This window comes from Rana temporaria, chromosome 3 (assembly GCF_905171775.1).
Source record: "Rana temporaria chromosome 3, aRanTem1.1, whole genome shotgun sequence".
NCBI classification, from domain to species: domain Eukaryota; kingdom Metazoa; phylum Chordata; class Amphibia; order Anura; family Ranidae; genus Rana; species Rana temporaria.
The window spans coordinates 399,287,306-399,306,800 of NC_053491.1; the positions used below are offsets into that span (position 1 = coordinate 399,287,306).

General features: G+C 42.6%; 1 protein-coding gene across 2 annotated transcripts; it reads right to left on the reverse strand.

The window, feature by feature from the left end:
* Window positions 1-989: 989 nt before the first annotated feature.
* Window positions 990-18,369, reverse strand: LOC120930888 (gastrokine-1-like). Of its 2 annotated transcripts, none has more exons than XM_040342031.1 (6): window positions 18,316-18,369; window positions 16,540-16,581; window positions 16,004-16,141; window positions 14,276-14,386; window positions 11,005-11,140; window positions 990-1,237 (listed from the first exon to the last, which is right to left on the reverse strand). In XM_040342031.1, the coding sequence occupies exons 1-6, from the start codon at window positions 18,325-18,327 to the stop codon at window positions 1,137-1,139; spliced, it is 540 nt and encodes a 179-aa protein (XP_040197965.1). In that variant the 5' UTR covers window positions 18,328-18,369; the 3' UTR covers window positions 990-1,136. The 2 variants fall into 2 exon arrangements, with proteins under 2 accessions (XP_040197965.1, XP_040197966.1); XM_040342032.1 differs by lacking the exon at window positions 990-1,237 and adding an exon at window positions 8,430-8,699 and having other exon boundaries at window positions 18,316-18,367.
* Between the last annotated feature and the right edge of the window lie 1,126 nt (window positions 18,370-19,495).

Here is a 19,495-nt window from a genome sequence, read left to right on the forward strand (position 1 = left end):
GGTATTGCAGAGTATGGGGGGGGGTATTGCAGAGTATGGGGGGGTGGGTATTGCAGAGTATGGGTGGGTGGGTATTGCAGAGTATGGGGGGGTGGGTATTGCAGAGTAAAATAAAAAAAATGATGAGTGCAATACTCTGCAATACCCCACCCCATACTCTGCAATACCCCACCCCATACTCTGCAATACCCACCCCCCCAGGGTGGGTATTGCAGAGTATGGGGTGGGGTATTGCAGAGTATGGGGTGGGGTATTGCAGAGTATGGGGTGGGGTATTGCACTCATCATTATTTTTATTTTGCAGAGTATTGCGCAGGGATGGCTGGATCTGTGACTGCAATTGTCACAGATCCAGCCCACAGTGCGGCGGCTGCTGCTGCCGCCCGATCCCCCCCCCCTCCCTCTCCTCTCACACTGTACCGAACGGTACAGAGAGGAGAGGGAGGAACCGGCGTCATTACATGACGCCGGTTTGTTTACAAGTGATCGCGCCGTCATTGGACGGCGCGATCACGTGGTAAGGAGCCGCTTCCATTGGCTCCTTACCGCGATCCGTGTTGCTGCGGGTCCCGTGGACCCGCCGAGCGCCGGTGATCGCGTGTGCGCGCCCGCTCGGGCGCGCAATTGTGACTCTCTGGGAGGACGTATATTGACGCCCTCCTAGAGTTAGGTAACCGCCTTGTAGCCATATTTCGGCTATAGGGCGGTTACCAAGTAGTTAAAATGAGCTGGTTGTAGAAAAAAAAGTATCTATAACAAACAGATTCCTACTACTATTTTAAAACCAACGACAAAAAGAATGCCATTTGAAATCTGGTTGCTATGTTCAACAGATCTACGTTTTTCTTTTTTCCACTTAGCTTCCTAAGGGAGTCTAGTACACTTGTATGTACCTGTACTTACAGGGCAATAGCAGGTGCTTTGATAATGAGCTTCGCCTGTCTGCTTTTTCACCTCTGTGAAGCTCCCCCAATAATAAACAAAGCTGACACTGTTTGAACAATTTATTTATTGTAGAAAATGCAATTTATACAAGCAATTTTATGTCTGTGTGATTTCTTAAACTATTAAATGAAAATGCATCAAGCTAGTATCAAATGAGAAGACATCTGACATCTTAGAGAAGAAGTGAAAAATTACAGTTGCTGTACACAGTTGACGGGACCCCCACAAATTGTGATTCCCCAAATAGTGACGATTCCATTAGTGGAGCATCCCGTTCCATAGAAGTCTGGGTCTACAACACAAAAAGAATGGGATTAAAAAAAAGAAATCTTAAAGGCCGAGTTCATCATACATATCAAATAGTTCTCTTTTTTTTTCTAAAGCTTTAAGTAAACTTACCCTAATTATAGCTATTTTGTATTGCATTTTATAAAATTGAAGCTTGTATGTTTGGATAAAATGCAGGTTATAATATTAAAGCCACCATGTGATTAGTTGCAATGGCCACTGCTTTTCAGGTAGATCTAAACGGAAGCTCAATGTTAGAATGTGAGCAGATGGATGTAAACAAATGTGCATCTGCTTACATCCGATTACCTACAAGTACATCTAGGTCTAAAAGATAAAACATTGGAATAGGTTAGGTGATTATTCAGACCTAAACCTGATGTACTGTATTGGAGGATGTAATTTCTGTTTTCATCCTCCTTCCCATAGACCTAACATAGGTCCATCATACTTTCCATCTTATGATGGAGGAAAGAAAATGAACAAAAATGGATGCCACAAACGTTGCATTTCTTCCATTTGGCTCTGGTTCAGCAGGAGATCTGTTCACAAATCCCCTGCTAATTTGAATGTATGCTACCCATGTGAAAAGACCCTTCTTACTGAAACTTTTTAGTGTCTCTACTTATACAGTAAATTGCAGTAATAGAATACTTCCCTAATAAAGACCACTACCAACAAACTTTTCCCTTGGGTTGGACACCATTGTGGAAAGCCTTTGTATAAAAATGATTCTTAGTTTTGAAGCCATGAAAATCTTGTTTTGTGTAGTTTCCATGGCAGATTCCGTCCTTTCCCTGCTGCTTGTGCTCCTACCCAACTGATGGATATGGGGAATTCTCTGACACCATACAGGCAACAGCAGGGTATAGAAGGGGGAAGGAGGGAAATGCCAAAGCCCAACTTAATATACTCTCAGGCCCCGTACACACGACCAGTTTCCTCGGCAGAATTCAGCTTCCGACCGAGTTTCTGGCTGAATTCTGCCGAGAAACCCGGCCGTGTGTACACTTTCGGCCGAGGAAGCCGAAGAGGACCTCGGCGAGGAAATAGAGAACATGTATTTCCTCGTTGTTCTATGGGAGCTCTCGGCCCGCCGAGGTCCTCGGCGGCTTCAGGGCTGAACTGGCCGAGGAACTCGATGTGTTTGGCACGTCGAGTTCCTCGGCCGTGTGTACGGGGCTTCATCTGCAAAGAAGAATGTTGGGTAGTAGGTTTACCATCCAATAACTTTTGAGCAAATTTTTTTTCTCAGACTTGTCACTCTGTAATACTATATCGCCATTCGTCAGAAGTAGTATATTAAAATCATTGTGTAAACATTGATAATAGGAAAATAAATGGAAAATAACTGCATTTATTATACCATTTGGTAATTTACTGTCAATGTAAAACACTATCAATTTGTATTTCTCTTGTCAAAGTTCTGCTTTCTTCATGTGTTCCCAGGGCAATACGTTTTAGAACATTATAATGCAAATCAGGGCTGGCCTTAGGTGTTCATGCGCCATGTACGAACTAATTATGTGCCCCCCCCCCCATCTTCACCCCTCGCCCCCTGGTCACCTAAACAGATACAAAGAGGAAAGAAATATTTGCAATATTTTTAACAGTTTGCACCCCTTTAAATTTCACAGCACCCTGCACCCCTTTACATTACACATCCCCCTGCACCTCTGGACCCCTTTACATTACACAGCACCCTGCACCTCTGGACCCCTTTACATGACACAGCACCCTGCATCACTGGACCCCTTGACATTACACAAACCCCCTCAGTGCAAACTCCTCCCATTCAGTACCTCAGATCAGCGTGCGGCAGCACATGCACAGAAGGTCCCCTACCCCTCTGTACACATAAACAGAGAGGAGGGGGAGGCGGCTTCACTCGGCTGTACCTGTGTGACATCAGGTGTTCTGTGAGAAGTGCCGAACACCGCTAATCAGGACAGCTCAGCCGCGACCGTGAGAGGAGGGGGATGGATGGAGCAGCGATGGCCCCCCCTGCCCCCCCTTTGTATCGCTGTATATGCCTGAGCCTGGAGTCTTTCTGCAGCTCTTATTTGCTGCAGTGCTGCCTAAAGTCACGGAGTGGCGGCGGCGCTGTCACCGATTAAGTCACGGAGGGGGGGCGCCCCCCCCAGTGTGTGGCACCCCGGTGCGGCCCGCCCCCCACTTAGTACGGCTCTGGCCGCACGACGCCCCTGTTGCCCATGGCGCCCTGTGCAGCCGCACAGCTCGCACACCCCAAAGGCCGGCCCTGATGCAAATTTCTTCTATTCTTGGCTTTAATACTAATTTGCTGCATGTGCTGAATCACGCGTCTCCCTGATACATCAGTGGGTGGAAGCAACTCAGTCTCAGATGACATGACAATTATCTCGTCCTTGTTTTTGAACTTAATCTTTCTGAACATTTTTTTATGCTTAGGCATCCTTGACGTAATACCGCCAAAAATAAACATGTTTATATACTACTGTGAGATCCATTAATCTGGAAAATTCCAAACGTAAACAGAAAATAAAAATATTGCTGCTTTACTGACTGCCAAATGTTTTGTTCCTGCAATCACTATGTAGGGCAATGTTAGATATTTTAAATTCCATCTCTGAGCATACACAAACCCTGTCCCGTCACTCCTTTCCACCTATTGCCTCATTAAAAACACTATGACAGTTTTTTTCCTTACCTATTCCACCATTCTTGTCCCTCACTGCTGGTGCTTCTGCACATAGAGACAATAGATCACAAGCACAGCTTTCTGTGCTAATGAAAACCATTCTCTTCTTTGTAATGATGGTCTGTTTTCTGGAGCCTTAGAGGCCTTCACCACTGGACACCCAATAGAAATGGTTCATATAGTCTAAGCACAGATATGGATACCTGAAGAAGGACCCATCTCTTAACTGAAGCAGACAGAAGACTCTGGGCCTGGCATGTCAGATGACCATGGTTTTAGGTAAGTATCTTGCGCTTTTATTTTCCCTAAATGCATTTGGGGCTCGTAGTTTAGGATTGTTTTGTAACTAAGTCAACAAACAGTTGGTAGAGAGCAAGGTTGTTAATATCTTAAAAAAGTTTTACACTATATCCTAAATGCCAACCACTGTAATATGTGGCAGGCCCTGCTTTTAGAATACTCTTGGTTTCACAAGAGCTTGAAACTCAGATGATGCCTGCATGTGCTAGGTGGGTAAATATGGGCATCTCTATTTATCTCGAAGCAAAACTTCTGCCAAAATGTTTTTTTATAAAGTGTAGTCAATTATGTCCATAGTAGAGGAATGTACTAACAAGTTGACCCAGTAACAAGACTATGCCTGTTAGGAGTAAAACCTAAACAAAATGATTTTGTTAACTTCGCCTGATATATATAAAATTTCAGCTAAGAAAAACTAACTGGTTGATATGGCTTACTAAATAATTAATTATACGTCAGGTTTTATTTATTTCACCTAAATAAATATTGTGTTTTTAGGGGTGTCCTCACTACTAGGCATGGTTGCCCTGTACCTTGCCCAAGCATGACTTTCCCCACTCCCTCACTAGCCTACTCTGGCTTTGTGTTGGGCTCAAGAATGCTTAAAGCAGATTTAAGACCTTTGATTTAACTATTTCAAAAACAGTTACATTGTTTGTGCTCTCAAATGAACGATCAAGCCATCAAATGGCAGGTGTCATAACTGATCACGTGCAGCACCATGGGAACTGAAGATCAAATAAGCTAAGATGGCAGCTTGACTGTAAAGGATGGAGGGTTTTGTTTTGCTTTAAGCCATCTGTACGCATACTAAAAGAGTATAAACGGATCTAATGCGCAGTGTTCAAGTTCCATTCTCAGGTTTGAGTTCATCTGAACTTTCCGCCACACTATTACTTTCAAGCGAGCCACAACACTGTATGCTGAACTGTGGCCGAACATGGTACTGAACTACTAGGCATAGCATAGAATCATTAGTGTGGGTACACCCCAAGAGGTGTCTTCAATATTTTCTTGCGGTCCTGTGATCATTTCTCAGAAGAGACTGAGACCCAGGTTCTCAAAAGTGTTACGACGGTGTAACTCAGGAAACACCGTCGTATCTTTGTTTTTGGCCCCGGGTATCTATGCAAGTGAATCCTAGAATCATTTTCGCATAGATACGGCCAAGATCCCACAGGTGTAAGTCACTTACACCGTCGGATCTTAGATGTAATGCGACGCCGGCCGCTAGGTGGCGTTTACGTTTAGTTCTCATTTGACTATGCAAATGAGCCTGATACGCCGATTCCCGAACGAATTTGCGTCGTGTAGTCGTCGCGTACGTCGTTTCCGTAAGCGTAAGGTTACCCCTGCTATATGAGGGGTAACCTTACGCCAGTCCGCCGTATGCCATTTTAAGTATGGCGTCGGGTCCGCGTCGGCTTTTTCTGTCGGTTACGTCGTTTTCCAAAGTCGTTCACGAATACGAGTTTACGTCAATGACGCTCACGTCGGCGTCATTGACGTTTTCCGTCGTGAGCTGGAGCATGCGCACTGGGCTTTTTTTCCGCCCGGCGCATGCGCAGTTTCATTGGCGCGGGGGCGCGCTTAATTTGAATACAAGCCGCCCCCTTTGAATTACGCGGCCATACGCTGGGCCATTTACACTACGCCGCCGCAAATTACGGAGCAAGTGTTTGGGGAATACGGCACTTGCTCCGGTGGCGTGGTGTAAATGCCTTACACTACGCCAACGCAGAATATTAGAGAATCTGGCCCACTATCTAGTGCATTCTCCTTGTGTTTTTGTGAACCTCCTTCTTTTCTTGTATGCAACAAATGACATGTGTAATTATCTATTCACACTGAAGTTAGGTTCTGGAATGTATCTGTGTGACTGCATGATTGACTGCATGATTGCAATAAATCCCCAAAAAATATTTGAGTCAAAATGGAAGTTAAAATACAGTACTACTGGAGATCTGAAAAGTGACCAAAATGTGACATAAAATAATTATGAAAAGAGAGTTAGTAATATTTTTAACATCTGGGATTTATGTAACTGATCTGTGTAAGATGCCGCTGTAGATGAACAGAGGCAAGAAAACAACAGTTGATAGTTTAACTTTGTGGGCAGGGTGTTAGCAGTATGTTGGTCCCCTCTGTGACGTTCTGTCTCACAGAGGGGTCTCAGATGCTCCACACCCTCCTTATCACCCTCCTTATCAGTTATCAGCTGTAAAAAAAAGTACAGTCCTCAAATGCAGACCAGGCAAAATTTGCACTGTTCAGCCCTGGCCAGACCCAGTGTTTATCATTTAACATTCTGCAGAGGATAATGCCCATCCTTGGCACGTGTCAAAGATGACCATCATGCTTTATGGTAAGACATTACACATAAATGACTATTTCAACTGACACCAGAAGCCTAATGGTTACAACCACTATGCCCTGGTAGTAACAAGGTATACAGTATCTCACAAAAGTAAGTACACCCCTCACATTTTTGTAAATATTTATTATATTTTTTCATGTGACAACACTGAAGAAATTACACTTTGCTACATTGTAGTAGTGAGTGTATAGCTTAGCTTGTATAACAATGTAAATTTGCTGTCCCCTCAATATAACTCAACACACAGCCATTAATGTCTAAACTGCTGGCAACAAAAGTGAGTACGCCCCTAAGTGAAAATGTCCAAATTGAAGCCAAAGTGTCAATATTGTGTGTGGCCGCCATTATTTTTCAGCACTCTTAACCCTCTTGGCCATGGAGTTCACCAGAGCTTCACAGGTTGCCACTGGAGTCCTCTTCCACTCCTCCATGATGACATCACAGAGCTGGTGGATGTTAGAGACCTTGCGCTCCTCCACCTTCAGTTTGAGGATGCCCCACAGACGCTCAATAGGGTTTAGGTCTGGAGACATGCTTGGCCAGTCCATCACCTTTACCCTCAGCTTCTTTAGCAAGGCAGTGGTAATCTTGGATGTGTGTTTGGGGTCATTATCATGTTGGAGTACTGCCCTGCGGCCCAGTCTCCGAAGGGAGCGGATCATGCTCTGCTTTAGTATGTCACAGTACATGTTGGTATTCATAGTTCCCTCAATGAACTGTAGCTCCCCAGTGCCTCATGCAGCCCCAGACCATGACACTCCCACCACCATGCTTGACTGTAGGCAAGACACACTTGTCTTTGTGCTCCTCACCTGGTTGCCACCATACACGCTTGACACCATCTGAACCAAATACAAATCTTGGTCTCATCAGACCACAGGACATGGTTCCAGTAATCTATACCCTTAGTCCATGAAGTGTGCCCCATGCCCTTATGTTATGAACTGTGCTCTTTAAAGGTCCCATGGGCATTTTTGTTTTTTGTTGTGTGCATACTAATGAGGACTGAGTAGCACCTCTACCCATCCCACACCAGCTCTTTTCTCTTTATAGTATATCCCAGGACTGGCTGGACATAAATGCAAATCTTTTGCAGGTAAAACAGCAACTATCCTGACCTGATCAGCTTTGTGTGGACCCGTGGGGACCCAATTCGGGGCTGTCCTGAACAGGGTATCAACACCCGGAGACCCGATCCGACGTGATCCGGGACTACAGACGCTGACGCAGAAGCTGGGTGAGTGGAGCAGCTCATGCTGGGACAGAAGAAGCAGGTAGGAGGGCAGATTATCCCCCCCCACCCATAGAGCACTCACCTGCAGTCCCAGGCTGGAAGCAGTGCAGGCAGATTGAAAACGAGTGTGCCGCCTTGTCCGGCAATTGATGAAGCAGACAAAGACAAAGCTGGGATCTGTGTAATGTGCTGAGATCTATGTGTAATGTGCTGAGATCTATGTGTAATGTGCTGAGATCTATGTGTAATGTGCTGGGATCTGTGTAATGTGCAGGGGGGGGGCTTTGGTCTGTGTAATGTGCAGGGGGGCTTTGGAATATAAAAGGGGCTGTTAAAAGTTTTTTTCCTGAAACTTCCCTCTTAAAATTAGGGTGCGCGTTATACGCCGGTGCGTGTTATACGCTGATAAATACGGTATATATGTATTTCAGCTGGGTGCTCAATTGTATTGCTGGATTTCAGCTTTAAGTCGCTTTAACATAAACCAGTTTATAAAAAAACATAATAGATTTGTTATGATGACCCATCACTGTAGGATGCATGCAATTATGATTTGATGATAATAGTAGCAATTCTTATCAAAGGAAGGACTGGAAAACAGTTAGTTGTGTGTTCTTAGTAGTAATTTATTAATGAACACATGATCTTACTTTATATATAAAAAACAAAGAAGACAATCTGACCAGTGGACACACAAGAGTTAGATGAGTAGAGATCAGATGGGACTAGAATCACAGCAGCCAGGCACGGTCATTTAGATTAGGAGAAGTAAGGGTCACAATTCTAACATCCAATATTGCCACACAGAGAGATGCCCAAGAATCTCAGAATGCCGAGGTCAGTGCAGCCATGTAGATTGACAAACAGACCAGTACCTAAGAGAGACCAAGAGGAAATATAACACCAACAAATAATAAGCTGACTGGCTACAAAAAAACACATTGGGGCCTTGTGTACAGTATCTTACTGTTTAAAGTATCTGTTGACCAGATTTATTGCATTTTAAATCAAAATTTTGATAATTTGAAATCAGTAACTGACACTCAACTTTGAGTTTTTAAACAAGCCAAAGAAAAGTATTACAGAAGGAAAGTAAAAATTAGTAAAGACAACAAGCTACATGAACATACCGTATTTTTCTGCGTATAAGATGACCTTTTTTACTTAAAAATATCCCCCAAAAATCGGGGGTCGTCTCATAAGCCGGTACCTGTATGCAAAGTCAGACTACGGGCGTCCATTGTTCAAAAGCCGTGCCTCCTCCTCGTCCTGTTCCGTGATAGGCGGAACACTCAGTTTCCCAGCAGAGCCTGTGTTCAGTGTTCCGCCTATCACGGACGTCCTCGGCCTTGTTCCGCCTATCACAGAACAGGACAAGGAAAAGGCACGGCTTTTGAACAATGGATGCCCGAAGTCTGACTCTGCATACAGGGATAAGGTATGGAGATCGGCACAGTGAGGTATGCAATGGGCACAGTGAGGTAGGCAATGGGCAAAGTGAGGTAGGCAATGGGCACAGTGAGGTATGTAATGGGCACAGTGAGGTATGCAATGGGCACAGTGAGGCAAGTCAGAAGAGGGTCATCTTACAAGGTGAGTCTATCCCAAAACCAACCTTTTAGCTGGAAAATTAGGGGGTCGTCTTACTGTATACGTCCAGTCACCTTATACGCTGGCAAATACGGTATTGAACAATGTGAATATATAAATGCCACCAAAGCAGATAGCATAGTATTCAGTGTGCTGAATCCAGTGAATCAATTATAAATGATCATTAGGTTAAAAAGGGTGTGATAATTATCTTTTATGCTGTTAAAGAAATAAAACAGAAAGCTAGTGTTAACTAATCTTTAAACTGCCCCCAACACCTATATTTACTAACCTGTAAAATAAAGATTTGTATACTTTTCAGTCACATGATTGGCTCCCTTGGGTCATCTATCATTGGCTGTAGGGGGGAGGGGGGAGCACCAAGAACGAAAGGTCTATTGTACGCATAGAGGTGACGTCAATGCACAGGCTTTACCAGCCATTGTTTATCATCCTCCCTATTCCTCAGCTGGCGAGGGAAATTACGTGACCAGGCCTGAAACTAGGCAAGTATGTGCATCTTTCTTCCACAGCTTAGTTAGCATAGGGGTAGGGGACAGTTTAAAGAGGAGTTCCAGTCTCTCAAAAAAGAAAAAAAAAGTCAGCAACTACAAACACTGTAGCTGCTGACTTTTAATATAAGGACACTTACCTGTCCAGGGATCCAGTGATGTTGGCACACATGTCGATTCTTCAATCGGCTTTGGATGCAGGTGCCAGCATCTTCAATCGGCTTTGGATGTAGGTGCCAGCATCTTCAATCGGCTTTGGATGTAGGTGCCAGCATCTTCACTAAGGGAAACTGGCAGTGAAGCCTTCAGGCTTCACAGCCAATTTACTACTGCGCATGAGTGAGCCGCGCTGCGCTGTGTTAATGGTCCTGCTGTATTTTGGGACCTGTGTGTGTGTCCCAGAAGGCAGCAGGGGGAAGGAGGAGGCACCGGACATACTCGTAGATCGCCACAGAAATCTTACCCAGAAGTGGGAGCGGGAACCTGTCAAAACCATGTACTCGCTCACTTCTCAAATGTGGCAGTGGAGGGTGCGAACAAGCGGAACTAATCCTTTTGGATTGAGTTCCGCTTGAGAATTAACCTGGAATTCTACTTCTAGTTAATTAAAATCCTGAGCAGTCAGCTAAATACACAATTTTTATTTCACATTTCTGTTTTACCAGTCTGAGGATTTGCACTTTCTTGTAGCCAGTCTCATGATTTCCATGCTTCTGCCACAATGCGCAGCCAAGGCCATAGGCACACTTAGTTTCCTGTCTCAGCAATGCAGTTTTCTGTGTCACCTCTCCACCTTTAATCTGCTAACTGGGCAAAGGATCAGCATCAGCACCTCTTTCTAGTGAGCAGGGAGGTGCCTCAAGAAGCTATAAAGGTGAACCAATATGCAATAATCTTCCTGGCTGAGTAGTGTGGCAGAAGTCTGTAAATCCCAGTTATGGTGACTGAACAATATAACACATCCATTGGCAGATAGCACAGTAAATATATATGTATCTAAACCATATATTTAGTTGATTTTTTTTTAATTAACTAAACATAACATTAGAAAAGGACAACATTGAAAATTCTGGTATACCTTGTACTTCCTGGGCATAGAATGTTGGTACACCTTTGCAGAGAGCTTCAATCTGGCTGCCATATTGGGCCACATTCTTCACACGGGTCTGAAGGACTGTGTAGGTCAGAGATCGTGGAGGAGGAGCATTGGGGTTCTGGAAAATAAAAAAGACATATGACATACTGGCTATAAAACAGGTAACTCAGTTCCATATCATGTGTTAGTGTATTTATTCTGATTTAATTCTGTAAAGATTTGATAGGGTGTATATACTGTGTATCCCTGCACTTTCAAACACAAATTATTTTTATTATCTACTGACAAATTAAATTTCTAGAATGGGTTCACAGTTCAGGTAGCATCTCGCTAAGAATTGCACATGAATATGTAAACCCAACATTTCATATTCCTGACACGTGTCTGTAGTACCATGTACGAAAACGTCTCCTGTTCTCTTTCTATTGCTTCCTTTGTGTGATCCTGCCAGTCCCTCTGCTTTCCTATTAAAAACTGACCACACTAAACAGGAGAACATTTCGTGGTCAGTTCTCTAGCTGTGCTAGGAACTCAGCCTGCTCTCCTCGAACAACCAATCTTGTCCTGACATGCCCCCGCTGCATGTCCTTTACCTGTGGAAGATCAGTGTGCTGCTGCTTCTCCTGCCCCCAGCTCTCATGCAGCTGAGAACAGAGGGGATGTGATCACTTATCAAAAAGTCAGTTCTCTAGCTGTATCTATACACAAATGTTTTGTCTTTCATTGTAAACTGAATGGGTTGTTTTACAAGGTGATTGTTTACAAGTAGTCATAATGATGGAAATTATGAGGACACTCTGGTTTAACCACTTTTTTTGGAGGGTGCATGCACTGATAGCTGAATTACTTGCCATTAACAAAAGTGTGTATTTTTAAGGACACCGGAGCAATCCTGATGTGACATACAACTTTTGCTTACAAACCGATAATTTTCAAAAATCCCTCTGTCTCAATTTCCACTTTAAATATGACTGGCTGTTCTAAGTAAGCATGACTTTATTCCTTGCCTCTAGTTTCCATAAATGATCTTGTCATTATGTAAAGTGGCTCAATGGCCACAACAGCTAACATGTAAGAGTAGAACACTAAATAATATAAACACATATTTAACATAAGGTATATGTTATGTTGAATTGGACTGCTTCTTGCCATTTAGCATTTTTTTTTTCAAATTTCATGCAAAATAAAGAAAACTGTTTCCAGAACAAAAAACATCCACCCCTGTTTTTCTACACTTGGCAGAAATACATGTAAATATTGATGATTAAAGATAATATAAAGAACAAATCACGTGCATATGGAAATACAAAAAAAAAAAAAAGTTTTTATGTCCAATTACAGTTGTCTGCTTGGATAAGTTTATCTTAGAAAATGTAAAGCCCTGTACACACGATCGGATATCTGATGGAATCGAATTGGATTTTTTTGTTGGATATCCGATGAAGCTGACTTTCATCAGTCTTGCCTACACACCATCGGTCAAAAATCCGACCGTGTCCAAACCCGGTGACGTAAAAAACTACGACGTGCTGAGAAAAATGAAGTTCAATGGATTTTTGACTGATGGACTTCCACACAGACGATTTTTTCTATCGTTTTTTTTATCTGTAGGAAATTTTTAAAACATGTTCTATTTATTTTTACCGATGGAAAACAAACCGATGGGGCCCACACACGATCGGTTTGTCTGATGAAAATGGTCCATCGGTCCGTTTTCATCAGACAAACCGATCGTGTGTACAGGGCTTAAGTTTCCAGATTCATGAAACACAAGGATAGATACAACATACATTTACAGTTCATCATCACAGAGTGAACACACAGGGCAAAGGACAGCAGGACAATAAGTGAGGGGAAACACCCGAAGGTTCTACCAACCTTCCACCATCTCAGCAGCAAATGTTAGAAATAAGTTTGTGTTGGGTTGAGCTTAAACAGGTACAACCACATCTGGACAAAACATACCAGATGACCATAATAAAAACAGGACATTTTAGGAGATGTGGTGGCAACTTTTAAAATCACCCTCCCCTACCCAACTCATTGATACACACCTTGCCAGCTCTTCCCCACTGATCCTTCCTCCATCACAGCCAGCACGAACATTCCCAGGATCAGTAGGATCAGTTGGTGTCAATACCAAGGGATATTTTTTTCTGTCATGTTCATAGGCCTAGCAATTGGCTGCTAGACCCTAGCCCGTTAATGCCGGAGGAGATCACGTGATAATCCATAGCTAGATGTACTAAATGCTCTCCAAGCTGCGGTAGGGAAGGAGTGGTGAGGGAGTGTTGGCAAGGTGAGTATCAATAGGTCAGGGGGAGGTCCTTTGCTTTGAAAAGGGAAAGTGACAATATCTGATAGATGGGAGCTGAAGATCCCATGAGCCGCACATCAGAATAAGACCTGCTGAGTATAGATAAGTGGCAGTCTCAACCTGGACCCCTTGGGGGTCTTGTTCTGATGTGCAGCTACCAGGATCTTCAGCTCTCATCTTTCATTGTCTGGAGCATGGGTGGACTCCTTCCTGGCCAGCACTCAGAGCAGCAGGCCCAAGACTACACTTTCTAGCACCCCGAGCGGTTCACATACATACCAAGTTAACAATATCTCTTTAAGCTTCAAGACAACATTGCTCAACAGATGGTCTAGGCTTATCCACTTTTACAAACTGTTTTGGAAGCCAAAGGGAGACTTAGCTCATTAATATCTACTCAAAACTGAGATACACATCTTGGGTAGACTTGTACTTTAAAGGAGTTCTCTGACCTAAAACTTTTAACCCCCGCTGTGCCCGGGCTGTAAAAATATACAAAATAAACTGTCACTTACCTGCCTACGATCCCCCGTTGTTCCGATATCGCCGTCCCGTTCTCCGGTCCCGGGCCCCTTCCGCTTCCTGTGTGTCGGTGACTCATAGTGCGCTCAGCCTATCAGCGGCCGCAGCAATGTCCCGTCGCGGCCGCTGATAGGCTGAGCGCACTATGAGTCACCGACACACAGGAAGCGGAAGAGACCGGGACCGGAGAACGGGACGGCGATATCGGAACAACGGGGGATCGTAGGCAGGTAAGTGACAGTTTATTTTGTATATTTTTACAGCCCGGGCACAGCGGGGGTTAAAAGTTTTAGGTCAGAGAACTCCTTTAAAATGTATTTGTTACACTACTTTTTCTAAAAAATAATTCCATTCAATTAATTTTTTACAAAAAAAATTCCTGTAGCAAATACCAGGTCCTCCCATTATACTTACTTGTTTCTCCTGGGTAACCTTGCTCAGCTGTTCCAGGCTAGGTACCACATTCCTGTTCATCCTGCTAACCACACAGGCTCTCTTGGACACAAGACGGGCAGCAAATAGACCCTGCAATACAGCACAGGTAGTTTATTAGACCCAAATTAGCTGATATATCATCAGAAAAACAGCACCTTTTCACATTCTAGTATTAGAAGTGAAAGCTATTTGCAAAATATTAAACCCAATTATATATTCATTAAAATAATATATGTATTTTTATGAAGAACGGGTTAAAGTACCTCGATCTGACTTGATATCAGCAGCCTACTATCCTCTGCTTAGCAGCACAGGTTAAGAAAGGAAGGGGTATCATTCTGAGCAAATAATGTCTCATTGTATACATGGAACATGCTTACGGGAGTGGAAAGCACAGAGATAAATTAGTAAGTTTAGTGCAAATTCTTTATAAACTAAATTAAGACTGGGGTGTGTCGTGGACTAGGCTGTATAGTCTGAGGAAAGGTCCAAGATCTAGTTGTGCTTTCCTGCTTTTTTTTCCCCCTGGAGTTAAGCTTTAAATAAATTAAGATGCCATCACACAGGCACAGCTTAAGCCAAAATTGTTGACAATCACCGAGTATAAAGATTAGACAACTAGCTCTACTGTATGTAGACATATGGGCCCGGATTCACGTAGAAGCGTGTATCTTTGTGCGGGCGTAACGTATTCTATTTACGTTACGCCTCCGCAACTTTGACAGGCAAGTGCCGTATTCTCAAACCAAAGTTGCGGCCGGGTAGCGTAAATAGGCCGGCGTAAGCCTGCCTAATTCAAATGTGGTAGATGTGGGCGTGTTTTATGTAAATGTAATCTGACCCCACGTAAATGACGCTTTTTACGAACGGCGCATGCGCCATCCGTGAAAGTATCCCAGTGCGCATGCTCCAAATTAACCCGCAAGAAGCCAATGCTTTTGACGTGAACGTAAATGACGCCCAGCCCTATTCGCGAATGATTTACGCAAACGATGTAAAATTTTCAAAAATCTACGCGGGAACGACGTCCATACTTAACATTGGTACGCTGCATCTACGCCTCATATAGCAGGGGTAACTTTACACCGGGAAAAGCCTAACGTAAACGGCATATCTGTACTGCGTCGGCCAGGCGTACATTCGTGAATCGGCGTATCTTGCTCATTTGCATTATCGACGCTGCAAACAATGGAAGCGCCACCTAGCGCCCAGCGTAAATATGCAGTTAAGATACGACGGCGTAAGAGACTTACGCTGGTCGTATCTTAGTGAAATTTTGGCGTATCTGATTCTTTGAATCAGGCGCCAAGATACGACGGCTCAGACTCAGAGATACGACGGCGTATCTGGAGATACGCCGTCGTATCTCCTTTGAGAATCTGAGCCATGGTCTGCTAACTTCAAACTCATGCTCAGAAGAGTGGGCAAGATCACAGATTATGTTGCCAATAGTGCTAGTAATGCCAAACTATAAAGAAGAAGCTAATAAGGTATATTTGATGAGATAAAATACAAAATAGCTTGCAGGAAAACTGAATGTGCAGTGCCAGAAAGAAGATGGACTATATATAGAATAACAATGATGTGTGTCAAAGGAGATCTAATACTGTTGTTTTGTACATAAATGCTTTGTAAAACACATTGATCATTTAGTTACATGAGATTGCTCATAATAAATGCATATTTTTGTAAATTGAAGGTACGTACCCTTTGGTAGTCCCAGACAGAGTTCCAGGAGTGGAAGCCATTGTACTGGTTAATGTTAGCAACGTTGTCTTGGTTGTTAATGTTCACTGTCTGATGTACATTGCCTCCATCATTGCCCTGGTTGTTGACTTTAACATTCTAAGATTTATCAATGAAACACATTAAATACATCTACAAAGCGACGTCATTAAAAAAAAAAAAGACAATTCATATTTTTTTATGCCTGAATTTATAAATCCAGTGGTACATGTACCCTAGAATACTTTCGGCTGGTTTAATACAAATATATTTTAAGTAAAATTGGAATATACAGTGTGTATAACATTCCACACAAAATAGTCTTTCTGGGATTAATAAAAACAACTGACACTGATGAAATGCTATAAGCATGTTGTATTTCTGATGAGGTTAACATTCTATATTGCTAATCATAGTCTTTAAATCATTGCCATCAGTTCCCAGCTATTTCTAATCAGTATCGGCTAATAGGTTCTCTATGTAAGTTCATTCTATATATTTAAAGGCATTTAACTTACATCTGTTGCAAAGGACACACCAAGAATGGCAGCGATCAGGATCTGTAAAATGAAAAAAGACAGAAAAAAAATCAGTTGGTTCAGTAAATATGGCACAATCGTCATTAGTCCAATATCTAGACAAAGTTATATTTTATACATGGTTTCAATAAGGTTATTTAATGGAAGATATGGTGGGTGGTTAACTATAGAAATAGAGTGGTGCTATGGATTACCACTAAATATACTATTTTCTTCAATTTACAAAAAAAAAGTAAATATCTGCTTACTTATCACTGGCTACATCACATCTTCTACATTAGATAATATTTATGATTTTTATATTGCCTAAAGTAAAGTACAGTGTAACCTTGGATTGCGAGTAACGTGGTTAACAAGTGTTTTGCAATACGAGCATTGTATTTTTAAAAATCCTGACTCGGTATGCGAGTGTTGTCTCGCAAAACAAGCAGGATTCAAGCCAAAGTGGTGTGCAGTGCCACAGTTTGACCTGAAGTTGGGGGCACAGGAGCTGAGCAGAGCTGAATGGAGCCAATCAGAGCTGTTCGGAAATGCTTGGAAAACCTGGGAAATACTCTGTTCCCAAGCCTTTCCAAGGTTTTCCGAGTTCAGCCGAGCTGTCCTCTGGTCTTTCTGATGCTCTCCAGCGCCCCCCCAACTCTGGCCACACGTGGTATTGCATGCCATTGAAGTCAATGCGGAACAAATTATTTTCGTTTCCATTGACTTCTATGAGGAAACTTGCTTTGATTTGCGAGTACTTTGGATTACGAGCATTCTCCTGGAACGGGTTATGCTCGTAATCCGAGGTTCCACTGTATGTCTTCAACAATTGATGAAGGATTCTAGTGAAATTTATTGCAATATGTACCTTTCTTTTCGTTATTTAAAGAAGTACCATTTGTAGTAATGAGCAAAAAAAGAATTCTGGTTGGCCTTGCGTCCAGTAAAATCACCTTTATTTCAGCAAGTCCATAAAAACATGTCCAAAAACTCAAAAAGAGGGGAACAGCATCACAAGCTAATGTGTTTCACGCTTCCTTGGCGCTTAGTCATAGCTCAAATATCATAAGTGACTAATTGTATTTTTGAACATGTTTTTATGGACTTGCTGAAATAAAGGTGATTTTACTGGACGTGCGGCCAATCAGAATTTTTTTTGCCCATTGGAAACCGTGAGGGATGGGGCCAGAACCTAGTCTGTGTGTTAGTGGAGGTAGAGATGGGAGACTGACCTAGAGCGGTATTCACACACATCTATACCATTTGTAGTAATTACCACTAAGAATGAAGTGTTTTCTAAAATGCACCCCAATTTTATGTATCCTCTGGCTGACACATGCAAAGATTCCGCCTTGCTAGTTGCTAGTGGCAAAACTATAATTGGTACATATTATTTTTTAGATAGCTTGATCTGTTACAGTAAGTTGAAAAATAACAGACTTGCCAGATCACCAGGTGAAAATACAAGGAAAAAATGAAAACTAATGGAGCCACCAAATCTGAGAGTTTGTAAGCTGAAATATATAAATTAATTTAGATTTTGGGTTTAATACTACTATAAGAAATAGTACACCTTTATGGAGAGAATGACATGAGATTACAGGAGGCATAGTGACCTCCATGCCCACAGACAAATTATAGTTCAGTCTTCAATAGCTATTGCTATGTCGCTGACTACAGATTCATACCTATACCTAGCAGCTGGAACAATTTATGTTGTTTGTAAAACAAATATCTGTATAGAGAAGTATAGTATAAATGACAAATACTTACTAAAGCCTTCATTCTGCCTTCCTGGAACAGAGGACTGGAAGCAAGGGAGTTACAGTGCTCTGTCTCACATATATATATGTGACTATGAATCTTTATCAAGTAGGCAGAACCCTGATCAGTCATCATTGGAAAGGGTCCATATCAAAGTGACGCATTACTTTGATAATGTTATCACCCTTTTCCTACCAGGGCAAATTTATTTTATGGGATATACGTTGGCTAGATCCCCAGTAAATAAGATATTGATATACATTTGATAATACCCATATTGAATGACCTAGTGTAAATTTGTGTCAACTATTCCCAGACAAGAGTGTCTGAAATTGTGTGTACACTGTGTACCATGTAACATCAAATACATTGCAAAATGTTGCCGCCGCTTGCATTTCTTCTCATAATCATTATTAATTTTCAGGGGTGGCAAATGATGGTGGCAGCAGCTGTTAGTAAGCACAGAGATCACGGAGGCAAATTTTATATATTACACAGAAATGTTCTTGAGCATAATTTTTAGATAGATGTTAAAGAAGCCATGAGTGGTGGTGATTCTGATAATGATGTAATGAACATTATGCCTAATCCCATCAATAATGACATCCCACATGATGGGCACGGAGAAACGTTACCTTCATTTTTCTGCCTTCTCTGCTGAGCTATGTTCTTGACACCCCCCCTGGGCTAACCATTACTCCATCCATAGATTTGTAGGGGCCCTTACGGAGATGCAGACACTGAGTGGGATGTCTTAATAAAGTAAAAGTAAACCCTCCTACTGTTTTCAGCCAAGGAAGCTGAAATGACAGTTACAGCGTGGGCCTTAATTGCTGGGAGGCCATCAATAGACGTCCTCCCAAGCATGTGCTGTCAGCACGTCCCTGCAGGGTGCACCGACCCCGGCCCCTTACCATGTGATCAGCTGTCAGCCAATGACAGCTGATCATGTGATGTAAACAGAAGATGGTTTTCTTTTCACTCACGCTGACAGCCGATCACTGGCTTTTGTCAGAGGGACATTGATCCCTCACATAGGCAAAAAAAAAAAAAACAGCAGTGATTAAATAGCACCAAAAGAAAGCTCTGTTTGTGTGGAAAAAAAATGGTTTGGGTACAGTGTTGCTTGACCGCGCAATTGTCATTCAAAGTGAGAAAGCTGAGAATTGGCCTGGGCAGTTAGGGGGTT